The sequence below is a fragment of the Epinephelus lanceolatus genome, chromosome 16, assembly GCF_041903045.1.
Source record: "Epinephelus lanceolatus isolate andai-2023 chromosome 16, ASM4190304v1, whole genome shotgun sequence".
Lineage (NCBI taxonomy): Eukaryota > Metazoa > Chordata > Actinopteri > Perciformes > Serranidae > Epinephelus > Epinephelus lanceolatus.
In genome coordinates this window covers 11,246,648-11,268,850 of record NC_135749.1, presented here as the reverse complement: position 1 = coordinate 11,268,850, position 22,203 = coordinate 11,246,648, and the positions used below count along the sequence as shown (strand labels likewise).

At 42.4% G+C, this 22,203-nt stretch overlaps 2 protein-coding genes across 2 annotated transcripts in view; one reads left to right on the top strand and one right to left on the bottom strand.

The window, feature by feature from the left end:
- Positions 1-3,754: 3,754 nt before the first annotated feature.
- Positions 3,755-8,226, bottom strand: gja4 (gap junction protein alpha 4). Its single transcript, XM_033636401.2, has 2 exons — positions 8,077-8,226; positions 3,755-5,939 (listed from the first exon to the last, which is right to left on the bottom strand). The coding sequence occupies exon 2, from the start codon at positions 5,928-5,930 to the stop codon at positions 4,782-4,784; it is 1,149 nt and encodes a 382-aa protein (XP_033492292.1). The 5' UTR covers positions 5,931-5,939; positions 8,077-8,226; the 3' UTR covers positions 3,755-4,781.
- Positions 8,227-21,030: 12,804 nt separating this feature from the next.
- The window catches only part of dlgap3 (discs, large (Drosophila) homolog-associated protein 3), a 163,103-nt gene continuing 161,930 nt past the window's right edge, over positions 21,031-22,203 (top strand). Inside the window, exon 1 of the mRNA XM_033637576.2 lies at positions 21,031-21,205. The gene's annotated coding sequence lies outside the window, so the exon portion shown is untranslated. The remainder of the gene's footprint in view (positions 21,206-22,203) is intronic.

Below are 22,203 nucleotides of genomic sequence, written 5' to 3'. Positions count from 1 at the left end.
TGCAAAATGGCAGTGCAGAATTTGAGACAACGCTACCCTGCTGAAGTCAGTGCACCACGTAAGAAGAATATAGTATACATTAGGGCATTAACGACTTTGATTTTTTTCAGGTCGACTTATCTGTCAATAAAGTCGAAGTCGAGTTGACAAGTCATTTGATGACATCATCACATCGACACGGCGGAGGAAAGTGAAGTATCTCCACACATGTGATGTGTGTCTGAAGGCCCGAACATACTCGGGCGGAATGTACGTGGAACGGACTCTGCGGAGGTCCGCGTAGACTCAAAGCTGACGTCTGCAAGCCCTGTGTGCGCAAAGCTCAGATTTTACGACCGTGCGGACTCCGCTCCGCGCACCCATGACTGCTCGGCATGTATTTTTCACATCACAGGGATTTTTCACGGACATTTTTACAGGAAACTACAACACAGAAGTGCGCTCGACTATGAAAGCCCGAATGACTTCGGATATTCCTCGCGGAGTCTGCTCCACTTATAGTACGCCCGAGTATGTTCACTTATCAAGGATAAAGTATCAGTGTAAGCCAATCAGAGGCAGCGATTGCATTCCGTACACAAGCACACAGAGAGAGAGAGAGAGAGAGGGAAAAAACACACAACTTGTCGACTCTTCCCGAGGTGTGTCGACTTGTGCCACTGACGTCGACACGTCAACTTTTCTGTTAATGCCCTAGTATACATAGTGTACTACATTGAAGTGTACTAATGGAAGTATGTGATGTGAGTGTTCCCCTCAATCATATGTTGGCTCCCTAAAATGGCACTCAGTTGTCAAACCTTTGAGAAGCCTTGATCTAAGATGTTTGTTTCGAAATGCTCTGAAATGGTCAGTTCAGCTGTTAAGTTTTAAAATTTTTGTCCAGGTGGGAATTTACCCCAGACCACTGTTGAGGGTGCCGCAAAAAGTGTTGATTAGAAAAGGTGCCCCCCTCCAATCTATGTTAAATAGGTGATTACGGCCCTGCTGTAGTGCGTAAGTGTACGCTCATTCACTAAACTGAGCTACTGCCTGTCTTCATGTGTGATCAATGGTATGTGGCTTCACCAGCAGAGTGAGGAAGTGCATCAGCGGTGACTTCAACAATGTCAGGAAACACAGTCAGAATGGGGCAGCTGATCCCAGAGTTTGCATGTATAACCGTTAAGGATGACCTGTCGCACAGATTGGGGTCTTCCAGCTAATGACTCAGGTTATTTGCACAGCTTTACACAAACAATTAGCTCCATTGTGAAGTCCTTATTGGAATATCCTCTTGAAGCAGCATGTGTCTGTGTTTGGGAAATAGTCTAGACTAGTGAATATTAGCCAATCAAAACAAAAAATATAAGAAAATTTGATAAAAGCTGTTGTGATGGAGGAACGTATAGCCTGAGCGTCACTTTTACCTGCACTGTTAGGAGGCTTGATAGGAGGGCTGCAGTTTCTCTGGCAGGTAGGTATTGACTGTAGAGAAAAAATGGTCGTTGGAGCAGCAAATAACCTGCAATGTTGTTCTCATCTTGGAGGTTTGTATTTGCTCCACTGAACAAGAGGTGAGAGTTTACTCTGTGGAAAGAATAGAGCGGGGCGTCGGGCTTCTCCGGCTCGATCGGCTATAAGGAAGATGGATGTAAAAGGGAGCTCTGCTGTTCCGCTGCTGGCTTTGGTTGGCAGCAGAGATCCCGATATGGGTCACACTGTGCAATCTGTTCCGTGACCCCCTGGCTTTTTGTGGAAACACATACATGAACGATCACGTGTACACACGCACGCGAGCGCAGGCTCATGCACCCACCCACCTGCGCTGCGATAACAAGACAGCACGGGAATGCCAGCCAAGTTCTGTGAACAGGCATTGAACTGGGCAGCTTCGGCAGGCTCTGTTTGGATTGTTCTCCCAGCAGTGTCTGCCAATTTATTCTTGACACAGGGAGCAGCTGCCCACAATAAACACATTCCACTCTGAGGACAGAGAATCAGTCTTCCTATTATTATTATTAAACGATAAAACATTTTGATAAAACTGCAGCAGAAGAGGAAAAAAAGTTTTTTATTTTTGTTTTCAGCTGCTTGTTGCAGCTCTTGTTTGGCCTCATGCTGTTCAAGCAGTTTGTTTTCTGAGAACCTGTCTCACTCGAATTTCCCATAAACCTCCTTTTCCTGCTATAGATAACTGCTTATCGTCATGGAGACAGTTCTGTAAATTGCTGGAAATGAGTGCTATGCTGCAGAGCACTGCGGCCGTGTCTCTGAAAAGACGTATGGCTTAATTCATGGAGAGCCTGGGCGAGCACCTTTGTTGAAGGTGCTGGATTTTTATCAATTTCTATCCACAAAAACAGCGCTAACAGTCAGGGCTCCCTGAGGGATATTAAATAGAGCCAGCATAAAGTGCTGTTCCACCGTGTATGAACTTTTACTGGCATATAATTGATGTCTTTCTTCCCTCTTAAGCCAGAGCGACGGGTTTGAAAGCCATTGAATTAACATTATTTCCCTCCATTTTTCCCACTCAGGAGGTTATGCTCATGATGCCCTGTACGGCTCATCCACTTCTCCACACCTCCGCCTTTCGATCATTCCCAAAGTGCTTTCACTTGAGCGATTCAGTGCCTCCATATTGTGACAGTATTTGGATAGTGGTTGGACACAAGCAATATACGCTAAAGAGACATTTTCCCCACACAGAAATCTCATCCCTACAGTACACAAGAGACCAGGTTGTATGGAATATAGTCTCTGTATGGCATCTTTAATTCCCCAAACAATAATACAAATGTAACACTTTTGTTATTGTACTATTTTTTAGCAGTATAAATGAAAGATGTAAGACCTTTTTATGCACACAAGACTAATTTCTTTCAAATTTAGGTGTGAACGGCATCAGAATTACACAGGTTTGCCTTGGGCTGGTCACAATAAAAGGTCACTTGAAAATGTTCAGTTTTAATTTTGAAAAGTATATTTTATTACTATGAATTCTGAATTTCACATGACTAGAGCTACAGATGTACACAAGTTATGTCGGGACACGTGGTCTGCAGTTGTGTGGCTGGTTGGATGTACTGCCAAATTGGAGATGGCTTATGATAGTGAAATTAACTTTTAGTTCATGGGCAACAGCTCTGGTGGACATTTCTGAAGTCAGCATGCCTATGGAACCCTCCCTAAAACTTGTGACTTGGTGGGCTTTTCTCATGTGGCTCAGAGGTAGAGCAGGTCATCCACCAATCGGAAGATGAGCAGTTCGATCTCCAGCTCCTCCAGTCTACATGTGAAGCATCCTTGAGCAAGATTCTGAACCGAGGATACTTCCATCGGTGTGTGAGTGTGTAAAAAACTGAGTAGTAGGTGGCACCTTGCATGGTAGCTTCAGCCACCAATGAATGAATGTGTGTGTGAATGGGTGAATGTGACTCGTGGTGTAAAAAGCGGTTTGAGTGGTCGGATGACTAGAAAAGGCGCTGTACAAATGTAGGCCCATTTACCATTCCCAGCGGGTAGATGGATTATCTTGGGAAAGGAGAAGTGCTCATGAACATGTATTTTATCAATTTTGTGACCAAAATTTGATAGAAATTATTCATTTGTGTGTGTACAAGTCTTTCTCTCTTTAAATCTGTAAAAATTGGAGTAAAAACAAAAGTGTTATGTTGAAATTTTTGTTCAGTAAATCCTTTGTAGAACAGGTAAAATGCATATACTGATAGTTATTCATTTTAATACCGTAATTTGACCATGTCATCATAAATTTATGTAACTTTAAACTTTATTTCCCACAAAATAATAAATAATAACATTGGTATTTCATAATACTTGAAACATTAAATACAGTTTTCCCAAAATTGGTCATTTACTTTCATTAAGTTTGCACATGTCTGTACCGCTTTCCGTCCACTCGATGTGCAATCACTAATGCATCTTTTGAGTCCTCTCAAGCTCTCGAAAAAGGTTTGATTTTCCAACTGGATGCTTGTCGTTCCTCCATTATTCAGCTCTCATGATCTAGTATGCAGTGCTCCTCTCTCGCCCCTCTTTCTTCATAGCTAAATTACTATGGTTACTGGCAATGACAACTCACTTACAATCCCAGAATTCCTCTGGTTTGGCTCCCCTGTGTCTTCCCCAGTTCACGTCCCCAACTCGAGTGACCGAGACTCACTGGGTGAAAGGGGAAAAGTACATTGCGTGTGTGCATGCATGCATGCATGCATCCACGCAGGCCTTATCCTCTTGGGAGCAAAGCGGGATCCAGAGACCAGCACATTCCGCAGTGTGGACGGAGCCATGGGAGAGGGAGAGACGACGAAGGGGGGGGGGGCTTCAAAGAACTCCAGCAGTTACAGTGCAGATCTCAGAGGAATATGCTTAAATCTGGTTCTACTGCACACTCTCCCATACACACGTATCCCCAGCCCCTCTGCAGACCCCCATCGCACTGTATTTTTCCACTGTCGCAGTCCACCCTAAAGCCATTAAATGTAACATCTTATGACTGTAATCTTCTCTCATTGTGGACTCTCATTTTCTTTGCCTTGAGGAGTGTTCTTGAAATGTTTTCAATAGGTCCATTTATTTCGTAAATCTCTGTTTGAATATCTGCCTGCCTCTGAGGCATCGAGTTCACAGTGCAATAATTGTTCTTCCTTTCTCCATTGTTCAAGCTCTCACTCCTGATAGTCAAGTGTCATGTGCAGGATAGTATTTATACCATAAAATGAACGACACCAAACAAACCTTTCATGGTCCTAAGAGACTTATCACCACATCTGAATGCGTCATACATAATGTTTCTGCTTGGAGTGTCCTTTATAAGCACCCTTAGTGTTTTTCCCAGTGTGGTGTGCGTGTTTCTTATAATGGACTCTCGGGGAGTGTGTTGTCTTTATAGCCTCCATGCAGTTCATATAACTAGGAAGCAGGTCGCTCCCAGTCTCCCCAGGTCCCCAGTTCACCTCTATCGCCAGATCGCCATGGCTCTCACAGGGGTTGGGATAGTACGCAGCCTCCCCCTGCATGGGGATGTTGACATGACTCCCTGCTCTGTAGGACTGTAGCGCATCCTGTTGGAGTTCTGGAGCGTCCTGTTGAGCTGGTACCTGCTCTGACCGAGGTAGGTAGTCTTGGTGCTGGGCAAGGTAGCGTTTCTCCAGCCGATGAGAGATGGCGAGCTGGAGGAGGTGGAGAAGCTCGACGAGGTTGAGGAGTACGGATATGGCAGCGATCACCTGAGTGTAGATGGTAAAGATGGTCTTCTCCGTGGGACGAGAGACAAAGCAGTCCACTGTGTGAGGACAAGGAACCCTTGTGCACTCAAACTTTGCTGAAATGAAGAAGCCATCATAAAGAAACCACAGTCCTACGATGAAGCCGACTTCTAGTAGGACTTTTAACAGTATGCTAAATGCATACGCACACAGCAACCTGCCTTTCAGCTTTGGAGCCTCAGGAGGAGCCCTGTCAGCTTTTCTAACTTTCCCACTGTCCTCTTTTTTCTCCGTCTCTTCTGCATTGTCTTTATTCACACTGTTATTGTCCCTTTCTATCACTGTTTCTCCTCTCTTACCCCCAGCACCTTCTCCTTCCTCCTTCCCATCCTCCTCTTTATTCTTGTCTCTCCCCGCCCGTATAGCCACGTATGCAAAGTAGAAGATGGTGGGCGTGGAGACGAAGATGACCTGGAGGACGAAGTAGCGAAAGTGGGAGATGGGGAAGGCTTTGTCGTAGCACACGGCGGTGCAACCAGGTTGTCGCGTGTTGCAGACGAAGTCGGCTTGCTCGTCATCCCAGGCAGATTCGGCGGCAGTTGCCAGAACCAGCATGCGGAACAGGAAGAGCACGGTGAGCCAGACGCGGCCGACGCCTGTCGAATACTCCTGGCCCTCCTCCAGCAGGTGCTCCAGGAAGGACCAGTCAGCTCTGGACATCCTCTGCTCCTGAGAAGGACAGTTGGACGGACAGGGGAGAACGAGAGAATGTCAGAAATAAGATTTTTGAATAAACTCACCTTTTGCAGCACAGAATATAACCAAGGACACTAAATGAGGACTTTTAAGTTAGTGGCTGTTCCTTTTGAACTCCCCTAATGTGAAGCGCGTGTCTGGACCCCATTATACCTGCCTGCACGTGTAGTCGCTCTGCAGGTCATACAGTTCCTCTACCTTTATATTTATTGCTCCATTGTTGAACAGATTGGCTTCAATATGCCACTTAACACCTAATTGGCATATTTTGTTTCCACAACAAAATCCTCAAAGGTTTTTATTAACGCATGGCTAATGCACAAGTGTTTAATGATTTCTATAAGCAAACACATGAGCTAAGTCTCTCCAACCTTTTCACTATAATGGTGTCTTTTTTTTTTACTGGGGAACATGTGTATCTGGCTGCAGCCCCCCTCTATTAGTTCTTCCATGAGCTCACATCATCGTTCAACTCCTCATCATCAAGATGTGAAAAACAAGGCCTCCATACAGTAAAATGAACTAAAGCAAAAACACATGGTGCTTAAGTTAACGTGTAATATGAAAGGAAACTGTGCAGAGTGAAACTGGATTGAATCAGTCCAAGAGGGGGCCACTCGTACTTTTACACTATACAGCATTATTATACACAAGCACATTCATTTTTCTAATTGGATTCATGAATCAATTAAAGCTTGGACAATACTGAGGTATTGATTTAAACTGTTAATGATAAATGACACAGTCAGTGACTTGCTGGGAAGCTCAATTTGTGTGTGTGCGTCTCTGTACACACACACACACACACACACACACAAATGCATCTGAATAAACATCCTGTGTGGGGGAGTTGAGGCACCGCTGTGACACTTGTCCACTTGTTTAGACTATTTATGTTTTTTGTTATTTCTTCCCCTCTGAGAAAAGAAACTGTCCCTAACAGTGAAAATACAAACTCTTGTGACAGGATGAGACAAGACAATGGACTGTCAAAGAGTCTGGCCTGCTGAACAAGCACAAAAATGACAAATGGACTGATTCACTTCTGGGAGTATTGTCTGGAGCATTACTTTTATCTCTACAAGACATTCCTCAGAATACCAACAGACTGAAAATAGTTCCAACATAGAAAAGTAGCATGACATAAGACTGTTAACAAAAACTTTATTTTATTTTTTAATTTGAAAGCAACAAATATAAGGGGGAAATGATCCAAAGTGTTAACCATCCGCAGTGTGGGTACCACCTCTCGTGGCAACGCAGCTCACCTTAATGTGCTCATCAGTGAGTGATCACCACAGTCAGAACATGCTAGAGCATTGTGGAGCGTATGCAGGGAGTATTAGAGTAAAGAAATGGAAAGGCGAAAGCCATCCAAGGCCTAGTACAGAAAAAGAAGGCAACAAAATTTGTATATGTGCCTCTTAGTTAAGTTATTTGTGTTCATGTCTCTTTGTTGTTTGTGATAAACACAGTACATAAATAAAATTATGAAAGTTTTTTGGGGGGGTGTGAGGGTTGGGGGCAGGGGACGCTTTCCCCGGGCACTGAATCTGCTCAGTCAGGCAGTGATAAAATACAATAAAACACTAACCCAAAAAAATTAATTCCTGCCGCAGACACTACAAGTTACAAAAGGCTTTTCACAACACCAGTGATAAGTCTATTTTTAGTATCATTTCTCGCCTTATTACTGGCATACTTTTAGTTTTTTAAGTTGTCTATAGAAACCATATGGAATTTTAAACAACGCCCACAACAAAGCAGGGTAAATAAATTAATAAATAATCATAAAACACAATATAAAGTCCCACAGATTCATCATTTATATTGAAAACTAAAATACTAGAGATTCCACTCCACTTTAGAAAGCTCACTCTTTAATTCACTGCACATAAGGTGAAAAAATAATAACACAAAAGTATAATTACGCACCAAAAGTCAGTAGAAAGTACTTTTTTTATTGTGATACTTTGTGGGATTAAAAAACAATATCAAATACACGGCAACTACAGGGACATGATTATGTAATATGACAATACAAGTGCTGTTTTTTGGTCACATTAAGTATTCTAATTTGTGTTTGTTCCTAATTGGAAAAGGTGCCTACCTTTCTCTCTCGTGAAGTGGGCTTTGTCTCCTTACTGGCGCACTGGTTTCAGCACTCAGTGTCCTCTGGCCGTGTCCCTCCGCTCCTCACAGCAGCGGTCCGCAGCTCCGCTCGGGTTTGTGTTTGCCTTCTTTAAAAAGAATCGATGTAATCGGAAAAAGTGGGGAGAACTTTCCCATGCCCGCTCCTTTGGCCCTCCCTCAGGAACTCCGTCCAGGAAATGGGATGGATGAACTCAAAGTAGCTCTGCGTAACTGCGCTCCGGCGTTTAGGGTTTAACTCTGTGTAAAGAGCACAGATTTGTATTAATGACACGGGAATATCGCCTGACTTCGCTTATTTAAAGGTGAGAGGTGAAGGAGCTTAAGAAGTCAAGGCAGGAATGAACAATAGGCTGCACTGGAAAGAGTGACATGGTTTTAAAAGTCGTGTTTTTAGGGGGGAAATTAAACACTTTAATTTACAGTCAGTGCGGCACTTTTATAATAAATAACCTCACAATTAGAGCACCATAATCAGACCAGGAACTCACCGAATACCAGACCAGCCTCCCAGTGTCCTCCATAAACATTATTTTAACTTATAGTATTTTGTGCAGCAGCCTTCAGAATACTTCAGATCATGTCTTTGTCCATTCAGCGCACACACCAGCTGTTTTTTTTTATTAATTTAGTTTTTCTATTTTTATTTCATTTATTTATTTATTTACTAACGGGACTGACTGTGATGCTGTAATTTTCCATGATGCCACGCAATGGCGCCAGTCACCTTATTTCGGAAAAGCCCATGACGCACCGATCAATGGTGCCACATATACATGCCTCTTATGAAACCTTATATTTTCACTTGTAGACCGTTTCAGTGAGCTCCATAGGTTTGCATCTTCTGCATGATTTAGTCAAACTTTTTGCTCATCTGTTTTGCTACTGTCTCATATCACACTGCAAACTGTAGGTATACTGTGGATGAGTTATGTTGTGGGTCAAATTGTGTCCATTAAGATTAATGTAGAAAAATGGAATGGAAAGTATATTCACACAAGTACTGCACTTATTTTAGTGTTTCCATTTTCTACTACTTTACACATCTACTACCCTAAATTTTGAGGAAAATATTGTACTTTTTATTCCCGTACATTTATTCAAAATTGTAGTTGAAAGTTTCTTTTCTGTTTCAGATTTGGATACAAAATATATTAAAATGAGAGATTAAACTACCTTTTCAAATTAGCTCCATCTCTGCCAACTACAACATCAATGTAGGGGAGACTGGTTATAATAACAGGGTGGTTGTAACGGCACCACTTTAACCAAGACAGGATGGTATATGATTCATGTAATATGTTTTTGTACAGCCACTTCCTTCCTTCCTGACCTATAATTTCATAGCTATGTGATGATGAATTATGCAGATTTTACAGGCAAAATACTGATTTTCCAGTATGACAGTCATTTTTACGCAAAATGTGAAGCATTTTATCTTCTCTAATTTTAAACCACCATGTTGCGATGGCTATCTAAACTATGGCTGACGGGTGAGGATGGTATCTATCTATCTATCTATCTATCTATCTATCAGGGAGAGACAGTAAGGACTGTCCCTAGATAATACTCTATCTGGCACGTGACTTTGAGCAGATACTCAAGATATTACGAAACCTCAGAGAACAAGGATCAGCACAAAAGTCCTGACTGAGGCGGCAGACTTGTATTTTGAACTCACCTTACCAAGCATCTGACAGGTACATTTTAGCAAGTTAAACCATAGTAGGTATTGGTAATTAGTATATGTGTCACTTTTTTATCTGTATTTTTGTAATTGTTTAATTTTTAATTCTTCACTCTTTTTGTTACAACTGGTAAGTAACTTGCAAGTTGTAACAATGGAACTCCTTGTATTTGACATCAGTTAATTAATTATGTGATATAGTTTGAGAAGTTGGAACCATTTCTGTTTGTAGTAGACAAATAAGAGTACGTGGTGCAAAAATTCAAGAGCTCTAACACAAAACTTCAGCTTGTTACAGGTGCTGAGAGAAAAAGTGTTCACATTACACCATCATCATAGTTTGGATCCTCCGCTCCCAATACTTTAGTTATTTTACTTAAAGGTGAAGTGTGTAAGATTTAAGGGGGTTTTGTGGTGTCTAGCAGTGATTGCAGTTTGCAACCAGCTAAAACGTCTCTCAGCTACAATTCTGTCAATGTTCATCGTTAAGAGGGTTTTTACCAGGAGCTGAATTAGGGTCTCCGTCACGGTCAGCTCCTCTTAATAACTATTTCATGTTACAAACCAGTGTTTCTCTGATGCTGTTTGGCATATTGGAGACAGGTGGCTCCCTTATTTTCTCTGAAGACACAAGATCCAGACGTTCAGGAGGTCATCACCAGGAGCCGAATCATCCACAGAGATCTTGTTCTCTCCAAAACAAATGAACCAGGTGATTTAAACTGATAGAAACACTGAATAAAGTAGTATCAACTTACAAACCAGTGGTTTTTTGATGCTGCTTCTTGCAGATGGGCTTCTAAAACATGGAAACGTTAACAGCCTTATCTGGAGCCAGTGGCTGGTTTGTGCATTACTTTAGAAAAATGGCAGGTAACATCTTGAGCTCCACAGACAAGGACCTGCTCATAAGGAAAGCACAATTCTTACATCCAGGAGATTATACCCAAACAAAACATTTCTGAATGTGATGGAGTGTTTTCATCGTATGGTACTGAGTAAATGGTCTGAGCACTTCCTCTCAACTGGAATTAAGTTAATAACAAGGTTGCTGCTTCGTCATACTAAGTGCTGTACTTAGTTGAGTTTACTTCCCATTAAGGTTTACAATGCTATAATTAGATCATGTAGGCATCCTAGACTCTGGTGGGCACCGGGCAAAGAAAGCCATTAAACCCTGTCTTTACTAAAGGCATCCAGCTGTCATATGGTACCAGAAGGGGGCCCACTTAGGGGTTTGTTGGCAGTGGTGGTGCACTGTATGGTGCCGTTATAGAAGGTGTAAGGGGGTTTATAGTTGTCATTGCAAAATGTGCCAATATGAGTGACCATCAGGGGCCCCTTTTTCCAGATTTCTCTGGGGGCCTGGTGTCCCTGTCCTGATGGTGGGCCCCTGCCTGTAGGCCACAATTTGTATTTAAATGATTTTAGTGAATTGAATTAAATGTAGGTACAGCCCTACTGTGAGTGTGTGTCCTAGACTCAAGTGATTTAAAGGAATTTATGTACATGTATCTTACTTTCAAATAATAAAATAACCTACTCGGTGCAGTTTAATAGATTCTACCACACTTATTAGGAGAAGCTCTGTTTGCTGATGTAAACTATGCACAGAGATCTCACCTTGTGTTTGTGCTTATTGAAAAACCTGCAGCCTGTCTAGTTTTCTTCATCAAGACCCAGACAGCTGGTGGTGCACAGGCTTTGTTTTGCAGATGTGTGGCTTCAGCTAACCCGAACAAGCCCAGGATGTTGCCATAATTCAGATTCTTTGTGCTTAGTGCTTGCTCATCGAAAGTCCTTACGGAGATAATGCAAAACCTTGAGGCGCATCTTTGCAATAAACTGAATGGAAAAATGCATATTTACAAAACAAGCCTTTCTCCTTTTGAAGATGCAAAACCGAGTATGAACCGTAAATAAAAGGTTGCTGGAAGACTAGATTTCATATCTTAAATCAATTCTGACAAAAGCAAGGCTGTACACCGCTGTGAGCATTAAACCCAATGGCTTTCTCATGGCGCCAAGAAATTGAAATAGTGATTGATTAAACAAGTATTTTATTCAAATACATTAACTGCATGATGGCACAAATTCAAAAAAAGCCTCACTAGCCATAACACTGTTCAGCACCAAATCACATGTCATAACACAGTCTGTACAAATCCAACCGCTAATGGCCAATCCGGTTATCACCTCCTGACACCACACTCAGTCACATTAAAGTCTTTGCGGAGAAGTCATCTCCTGACAGTCATTCCCAATCAGTGCTGCACCATCATACTGTATGTGTCAATATGTAGATTATAAGAAGAGTTAGGAGGCTGGGTCCATCTACCCGGCTGCTGCGAGAAGCGGAGCTTTATAAAAAGCTTGGTAAATTGACAGTGAGTCATCCTGACAGATCAGCGTCTTTCTCTTTCTTTGGTCATTACATCTGTAGATGAATGGCGAGGAGGGAAGTGAGGACAGCCGACAGAGAGTAATGAGACTGTTTCCATTCAGGAGATGTGTAATGCCTTCCTGTGTTCAGTGTGTTCCTTCCCTGCCGGTACAGTTATCAATGAAAATAATTGCCAGCTTCAAGTTCAATTCTTCTCCGCCGGACAGATTTTAACATACACTATTGTGCTTTATGACTTATTCAGTCCTGAGTGTACATGAGAGAAATTAATAATTCAGATCCAAGTGTGGAATGGGAACACTAATTCAGAGATGGGTTGCAACACCAAAAGTATGAGTTTGAGGATGAATAATCGCTGGAACTTTTTTTTGTCATCTGTTAAAACCTGCACAGTAAACGCAAACAGGCAGGTTTATCCTCAGGGGCTGATATGAAACAACTGAACACAACAAAATGACTGGATCCATTTACTTGACAGCAAAGGTTCCTTAAGAAAAAACAAAATACTGACAGCCAACAAATCATGCCCATGTTTGCGATTTCTTTTTACATGAATAAGTAATGGTGGAGTATTCAATCAACCTTACCTTGCTTCGCTAAATGATGAACTGCAACCATTGCCTGTAGAAAAACAGGCTGGAACACTTTCTACCCAGTCTCTTCATTTACTCACATAAAGCTGTTTAATGGAGTTGAATATTAAAATCTTTCTAAGTATCTCAACAACTATTGAAGGAATTGCCATTAAATTTTTAAATTTTCAATCTCACTGACTTTGATCCCCTGCCTTCTAGTGATATCCTCTGGTGCCGCCCATTAACAGTGTAAAGAAAATGGATGGAGCCATTGTGACATCACCCATTGGTTTGTGGACTCCTGTTTTAAAGCCTCAAGTTTGGAGTTAGGGCCGTCACCACCATCTTGGATTTTTGGAGCCAGAAGTGAACATTTTGGATAAGGGTGGAGCTGTAGAGGAGCAAGCAGTGATGCAGGCCTTCCTGCCACTCAAAGTGTCCACACCCTTAATTATGCATGACTTTAAGCCTTGATGAAATCTAAATGGGTGAGTTACATAAGAGTTCACCCCTTGTACTGTTGTCAAGAATGGGGGAATGAACTAGAGAGACCAAAAACATTTTATATTAGTTAGGTACTTTGTTTGTTTTGTACCAGGTTGTAAATGTGTTTGTTTCTGCTTTAAAATTGGGCATTTTAACATGGGCATCAATGAGGACTTGCTTTTGGAGCCAGCCTCAAGTGGCCATTCAAGGAACTGCAGCTTTTGGCTACTACCGTTAGCGCCACCAAGAGGTTGACATTTTTTCCTAGAGGATGAATCTTAGTTATTTCCTTGAGCACCAGCATGAGGTTTACATTTGTGGTTTTGAGTGAAATATCGAAACTGTTGAGATAATAGGCAAATTGCCATGACATTAAGTACAAACATTCCAAGTCCCCTCAGGCTGAACTCGTAATTCCCTGACATTTCTTCTTGTCCCATCATCAGGTCAAATTTTAATTGTGCAGTACTTTAGTTTATGACTAAATACCAAGCAGCCACCTCTGGGGCTGAAAAATGAAACCAGTGTGGAGGTGCCAAAAACTGCAGTTCCTTGGATGGCCACTTCAGGCTGGCTCCAGAAGGGAGTAAATTTCCATAGACACCAATGTTAAAATGGCCGACTTTAAAGCAGAATAAAAAAACAGTGTGGTACAAAAATGGTTTGGTCTCTGCAGCTAATTTCCTGTTTCATGACAACTGTATTTTTATATCACTCACCCATTTATATTTTATTAAGGCTTAAAGTTACGCATAATTAGGGGCGTCGTCACTGTCTGCAAGGTGTCACTTCAGTCCATGAGTCAGATACACTCCTTGCTCCTCTACAGCTCCACCCTCTCATCTAAACATGGCAACTCTGGCTCCAAAAAACCAAGATGGCGACTGCCGAAATGCTCTCGAGGCTTCAAAATGGGAGTTCACAAAACAATGAGTAATGTCACAGAAGTTACCACCATTATTTGATTCAGTCTGTGAATAGACAAGACAAATCAGATGCCCTTCAGCTTTAATTATACCGTGTGTTTACTATTACGTAGCACGTATCAGCATGCTAGCACACTAAATTAAGATTATAAACATGGTAAACATTTAGCATGCTGATGTTAGCATGTCTCTACATTAACGGCTGTGCCTAATTACAGCTTCACAGAGCTGCAAACATGGCTGTTGACCCTTGTGCATAATCAATTCATTATCTCAGCTCCGTGTTGCCTAGATGATCAGCTGCCTTTATCTTATCTATAAGAAACAGAGAGGCTTCATACAAACATACATACATACATACATACATACTGCATATGCAGTGATGTACTTTCTCATTTAAAATGAATTTATCTTACAAAAGGATTTGGCTGATCCTTGATACAAAGAAGTCTTTGGGGAACAGGGAAGTTCTTGTGACATGTTTTATCATGTTTTATTAACCTGCAAGACTAAGTAAATATATCACTACTTTTTCTGGGGTTACATTACGTGATCTACAGTAATACTGTGTATTGTGTGAGTGTGAGTGTGTGTTTGCGTGGGACAGCACAAGAATCACTCTTACTCCAATCAGTCTGTCACATTAACAGTACATTTCCAAGCACAAAAAGCGGTGCGTGTCTATCAGTGCTGCCTGGTTAGTAAAGATGTCAAAGCTACATGAATTATGGGCTCCCAAGCCTTGCATGTTGTTTGATGAAATATGCATGATACTGGGAGAGCTGTAGATCCTCTGAAGTGATGGATAGATAGATATATATATATAGCATGTGTTGAAGCCTAGTAGGCTGACGTGAGAAGGGTGATATCCCACTACACTAACAGGGTCTGTGACATCACCGCTGTGCCAACAGGAACTAAATACAGCTGCACCCTGCATCTCATACATTTTATATCAAGTCTCTCCCCTTTTAGTGGACAAATCAGTGTCACCACTGACTCGTGATTCTTCAGTAGGGTACCGTTTACCTTATATTTATGCATGACCAAATCTCTTCTTTTCTCTTGTCTTTTTCCTCCCCATGTGTAAACACAGTGTCAAGTCTCAGTGTTGAATTAAGGGGCCATATCCAATCAGAGCACTGCCTAGATCCCCCATGTGGTCTACTTACCATGTGTCTCCCAGCCTTATTATGCCTAGGGATCCGTCCCTGACAGGCGCTATTGATCTCAGCCAGCTTGGAGCGACGCCATGAAAGTGCACATTGGCAGCTGATGACAGCTTTATTAGAAAAGGAGGACACGGCAGATCAGCAAGTTTCCCCACGTCAAAAGGCCCAAAGGGGATGAGCCGTGGATAGAGCTCATCACATTTGTTTAGGGATCAATTGAGTGGCCGTTTTTTTGGAAGGTGATCAATTTGTTTTGCCCAGTGGGGTTAATGCACTCCAGCCACAGGTAAACACGAGCCGTCGCAGAAGGAAAACTCTCTATAGGGTATTTATGTGATACTGTAGTTGGCTTTTTTTTGTTTGTTTGTTTTTTTTACATTGCAGTACTTGCCATACTTAGTTTCTGTCAAGTCATCTCTTGAATGTTACGTATTCAATGTGATGCATGGATGAGTATTTGTATATGCTGATGGGATATGTGGGGAAGCTTGTGCAAAGTGAAATCTACTCTGGACTCTGCATTTCCAAGAGAGCCGCAGAGAGAGAAAGACTATTTGTTTTTACCATTGACTTTCATTTGTTTTCCAAGGATTGATTCTTATGGGAAACACCTGCATTGCTAACACTTGGCCTGTTAAAGTGTGTAAGGGGGTTATGGGTTTTTCAAATAACAATCCAGCCAATGTTTCTCGAGCAGGAAATAGCATTTACAATGTATTTGTTACCATGGTAAATTCAATCTCAAGATCTGCAGAACAGTCGCAGGTTCACAGGGGGAGAAAATCCAAACTCTTTCATGACACAAAATTGCAACCAGTGGGTTGACTTTATTCGAAGTGAACTAGGGGTCAGAACCTTCTGACATCTGGCTTTAGCGCAGTTCGGATGAGTGCTAATGAAGATACAAAGGGATCTGCTGGCAGGCTGTGAAGCAGGTGGCGCAAGGCCGAGCTGTAAACAATTCTAGCCCCGGTGATGAATGCCCTGCCACATACATGAAGGGTGAGGGCCCGTGTTGTGTTGTGTTGAAAATGCGGATATTACACCTTGACCCAGTGAACCGATAAATATTCATTAGGCTGCCTTCCATCGGGGGCGAGGGGGTGTACAGTTACATCTCAGTGGCCTGGTTATGTTGGAAAATGGTGTGCCATGGCTGAGCTGGAGTGCATTTGACTCAGAGAGACACCACAAACATAACAAGGCTAATATACTAAAGCGTGATTTTCTCTCCTGTACTTTACATGAGCATTAATGCACTCTTGAGTGCATAAAACACACTTGCCTGTAGCAAAGCTTAGGCCCCAAGGTTGCATGTTGATATACTACATGTCAGTGTGGGAGGTTGGCATGTTTAATACTCATAGCCCTTTCCCTGCAATCACTTTGTGATAACTCAACCTACTGCTGGGGTTGGAGTCTGGAAGCATGTGTGTGTTATGGCATGCAGATCTACATCCTTTCCATGTAGGCAGCTCTCAGCATGATCTGAAACATCACCTTATAAAGTAATCAAAGGCAGATGTGAGCACACTGTGTTCATGGAGTTTGACACTAAGCTGACTTGGACTAAGTCGAAACTCACATCTGAGGTTGACTTGACACTTTCGTCCTGAAAGTCAACACATTTATTTTTAGTTTCAGTATTTCAGTGTCAACAGTTATCACATGCACACACACACACAAACACCTCTACATTACCAACAGTGGACTGTCGCTGTACACTACCAAGTGTGGACCTCTGTTTCTGGTCATATAAAAAAAAAACAAAATAGAAAATTTACTTCAAGGTCTTTTCCTGTATTATTACAACACACACACACACACACACACACACACACACAGTCTCACACAGTGGTATTGTATCAGTGTCACTGACCATGGTGCTGAAACTAAAGACTGCCAGTGCAACCGAGCTGCTCCTGCTCCACAGCCGTCACTGCTATTAATAGATAAACTGAACGATTATACAAATGTCGATACATTAAAAATACTTGGAATTACCAAAATCTACTTGCATGATCACTTCCCATGATGACTAAGTACTTGACAAGATGCTGAATCCTTGTGAAAAGGGCTGCGGCAGTAAATTAAAGTGTGGCTGAAATACTGTGTGATCGCCTGTGGGTGAAAATCACAAGCTATCGAGTAAAATAATTCATTATGTTTTCAGAAAAATATCACTTTTTACTAGACATCATTCATATTCCTTTTTAAAGTACCGTATTATGAATATTTATCAGCTGCTAATGAAAGAGGGGAAGCTGAGTTTTAGCATAAACTCTGCACTATGGCCGACATCCCCCACAGGCCATTATTAGATGAGCTGAGATAGAAGTTGTCATTTAGCATTCTGTAAAATGATTCTCACAAAACATACACATGATGGCTGCATTTGAAAATAATGGAATAAAAGAGCTCATAGGGTGGGTCCCGTTGTAGCTACCTACTTCTGAGGAACCTCTGTTTCTCTGTCTCTGTGGGTGCAGCGGCGCTGAATGTATTTAAGCAGCATCATGAGAAATTAACACCAAAGGTGCCAACTGACGGTCCTCTTTAGGAACTGACAAAAAAAGAAAGCTCTGACGCCCTCTCATGTGCACATGCACACCTGTTCAGTCTGTCTCTGACTCCGCTTTCACTCTCACACTGTCATGCGACAAGTGCATGACAAGTTTACGCATTTCCAGCAGTTCAGCTGAAAAGTTAAAGGAAGAAATAAATGTAGGTCATTATTATTATTACTGTTATTATTATTTTCAAGTATGAGCCCACTTAGTATTCAATCATGCAACTAAACACCCACACCATCATGAAATGGCCTTAAGGCCTATTGAAAACGACCCTCTGTTTCCTCTGGCTTTCTCTCTCTTCCTGACCCATTTACAGTAGCTGCCATCTGAGTTAAGTGCCTGACGTGATGGCGTGATTATGACAGAGTGGCTCCGCTGTTAAAAACATCCTGGGTGAGGTCTTTACCTCAGAGTGATGTATAGTCTGCACTCTAGTAATGCTGTGCATCTGTGTGAATGGCTCATCCATATTCAGGTTCAGGTTAATTTGATTCTTCAATAGAACCCTAAGCAACACACAGACAAAGAAATACAATAGGACGGTAATCTTGAGCCCCTACAATTATCAGTAATGAGTAACGTATTACTTTTCAGTGGAAGATCTTCCTATAGGCGACACAGATGGCCACCCATAGGACCCTCTGTGGGGGGTATCACCACAATGGTTGATGGTTATGGTGAAGCAGAGACTTCTGTAAGTGGAGAACATTAGAGTGACAGAAAATGAAAAGGAGAAAGGCTCAGTACAAAAACTGAACAATTACATACTGTGTTCTTACATCCTCCTGAGACCCGCACTTTTGTGTGATATGCATTTTTAATTTCTCCTAGCTATTTGAGACTAGTAGGACCTGATAAGCATAAAAAAACTTTGTCAACGATAATAAAGTCCCAATGTCCTCAAACGAGTACTTCCTAATTAACAGTGTGTTAGCTTGTTGCTGTTGCTAAAATGAGTCACAATTGTATTTAATATCAAACTACAAACATTATTCATGATAAATAAACAAGATTCGAACATAAAATGTGATCAGGTTTTGGATCTTGTCTACTTTTGTGTCGGGATTCGATGTAAACCGACATGACAGAGATGGCTGCCATCTTGTTTTACATAGGGTAGTGTATCAATCAATCAGTCAATCAATTAATCAATCAATTTTATTTATAAAGCCCAATATCACAAATCACAATTTGCCTCACAGGGCTTTACAGCATACAACATCCCTCTGTCCTTAGGACCCTCGCAGCGGATAAGGAAAAATTCCCCAAAAAAACCCTTTAACGGGGGGAAAAAACGGTAGAAACCTCAGGAAGAGCAACTGAGGAGGGATCCCTCTTCCAGGACGGACAGACGTGCAATAGATGTCATACAGAACAGATCAACATGATAAATTAACAGTAATCCATATGACACAATGAGACAGAGAGAGAGAGAGAGAGAGAGAGATGCAGGACAGATGGTAATGACAGTAGCTTACAACAACATTAATGAAAGTAATAATATTATAGTTATAGTTCTGGCTATTGTGGTACAATATGTTGAAAGTAAATATTAATATCTGATAGTATACATATGTAACAATAATCATATGTGTATAATAACAGTAGAAGTATGACTAATGATAACAGCAGCAGCAGGAGGCATCTGGCAGGACCACAACAGCAGCACAAGCACACACGTCACACTATCCAGGCACCGCTGTGATAGAAGTTAACCTGCGAGACAGTGGAGCACAAATCAATCAATCAATCAATTTTATTTATAAAGCCCAATATCACAAATCACAATTTGCTTCACAGGGCTTTACAGCATATGACATCCCTCTGTTCTTATGACCCTCGCAGCGGATAAGGCTCCGGAGAAGAAGCCGAGTTAGTGACATGCAGTATGGCCGAGTTAGCGAGATGCAGTAACAGGACATGAGTGTTAGCAAAGGAGAGAGAGAGAGAGAGAGAGAGAGAGAGAGAGAGAGAGAGAGAAGGAGAGAAGGTGCTTGGTGTATTATAGGGGGTCCCCCGGCAGACTAGGCCTAAGTCAGCCTAACTAGGGGCTGGTACAGGGCAAGCCTGAGCCAGCCCTAACTATAAGCTTTATCAAAGAGGAAAGTCTTAAGTCTAGTCTTAAATGCGGAGACGGTGTCTGCCTCCTGGACCGAAACAGGAAGATGATTCCACAGGAGAGGAGCCTGATAGCTGAAGGCTCTGGCTCCTGAATTACTTTTGGAGACTTTAGGGACCATGAGTAACCCTGCGTTCTCAGAGCGCAGTGTTCTGGTGGGACAATAAGGCACTATGAGCTCTCTAAGATATGACAGAGCTTGACCATTTAGAGCTTTATAAGTTAACAGTAGGATTTTAAATTCAATTCAATATTATGCAAATGCTCCCTCTGCACGTTCACTGACGGAAACCTTGTTACGACTTTTACTTCCTCTAGATAGTCGAGTTTGATCATGTTCTCGGTGCTCCACCAGGGCCACTAGATGGGACAAAAAAGTGTCCACGAACGAGGACAACAGGACAATGTTAAGTAGAATGACACACAAACAAAGGACACAGCAAATGTGATGTCCTCATATGAGGATACAAGGTCTCAGGAGGTTATTGGATGGTCTTGAGTGCCGAATGTGCAAGGTTCTGCACTGTTACTATAGTTAAAGCATAGCTGCTATAGGTCTGCTTTCAAAGTCAAGTGTTTTGGGGCAAAGTGATGAAGTAGACTTAAACCCAATGAAGAACCTGCCATATTATATAAGCGTGAATTATTATTAGAGTCACAGTTATTATTAGAATTATTTGCATTAAAGAAAATCTGTAACCAAATGCAACCACCTTGGAAACAGTGTGCCTGATTAAAATCTAAGTATCACTCGTTTTGATTAGAATAAATAAATATATGTATATATATGACTGGATATTATAACTGAATGGTTCATAAGACCGATTCATTTGTGGTGTGCTGGTCTTCTCGGTCCCCTCGGTTTTATTTGGCCCCTCCTAGAGCAGCTGAGCGGGGCGCCGTGGATCCCGTGGACCAATCGGTTGTCGGTAATATTTCAGTGGGGGAGCCCTGCCTGTGAACCAGAGAGAGGGAGAGGAAGAGAGAGAGAATGAAGCACCGCTGGTTCTCACTGCTGTTCCTGCTACCTCCGTTCTCCTCCACACAGCGACCGGGGAGCTGCGGAATAGGCGTGTGTTTCTCTTTCTGATACTCCACCGAAGATCACACTGAGTGAAAACGTCGCGAAGAAACCTCGACTTCAAGGTAGGACACTCGTGAAGCGGTTGGATGGGGGGGGGGGGGGGGGGGGGGTTAAGAGGCTGGAGGTGCAGGTGCTCCTCTGCACATCTTCTTTGAACGCTCACTGTCCGCGCATGCAGCGCAAGCAGGCTTTTGTCTTTTTGACTATGTGGAGAAGATACCGACTAGATGTTGGTGTGCATCGGTGCAGCCTTGCATCGAGCAGCGGGGACAGGTCGGCGTGCTGTCAGCGGGGCTCCCAGCTGTGTCAACTTGACAGGAGAAAAATGAGAAGTTGCGCCATTTGTGAACGCAGGACGACCCCCCTTCCTCCTCACACACACACACACACACACACACACACACACACACACACACACTCAAACACAGAAGCACCAAATGGTCTTTGGCTGTGCGATCCAAAACACATATGGAAAAGACTCGGACGTGTTGGTGATCGCCGAGTTTCATTCGTGCGTAAATGTTCGCTGTTCGCTGACCGTGAAAGCGCGCTTGTGCGTGTATGTGTGTTGTATGTGTGTATGTCCCGGAGAGGAATTGGCGGCTGCTGGCTGCAGAAGTAGCCCGTTTACACTGCAAAGCAAGAGGTGCACAATGGCTTAATTAATCACACGAGAGCCGCGTATACCGAGCACGGCGCTTGGGACAGGGAGGAGATGATTCCTCAGGACCACCCCGGTCCAGGAAATCCTCCAGGGGGGCGAAGTGGGGGTCGTTAAAGATGCTGCACATTTATTACCCTACCTGTGTACTGTACATGATTAAAGGATTAAAGGAGGCGAGCTTTTACAGCGCAGTCGTGCCTTTCTAATGCACATTTGGCGCTCCTTTGAAAGATGGTGACCATTCTCCCTCCTTAACATCTGGTTTCACATGAATTGTCTCAGTTACCGCCTCTTTTGCTTCATGCTACAGCCACACCACTGCAATATAGCCCCTCTTATGGCACTGCCTTGCTGTATCTCATGGTATTAGTTGAAATATTTGGTTAATGTGAGAAG

Excerpts from the sequence above, each read along its gene's own strand:
- gja4 (XM_033636401.2), bottom strand. The coding sequence starts at position 5,930 with ATGTCCAGAGCTGACTGGTCCTTCCTGGAGCACCTGCTGGAGGAGGGC.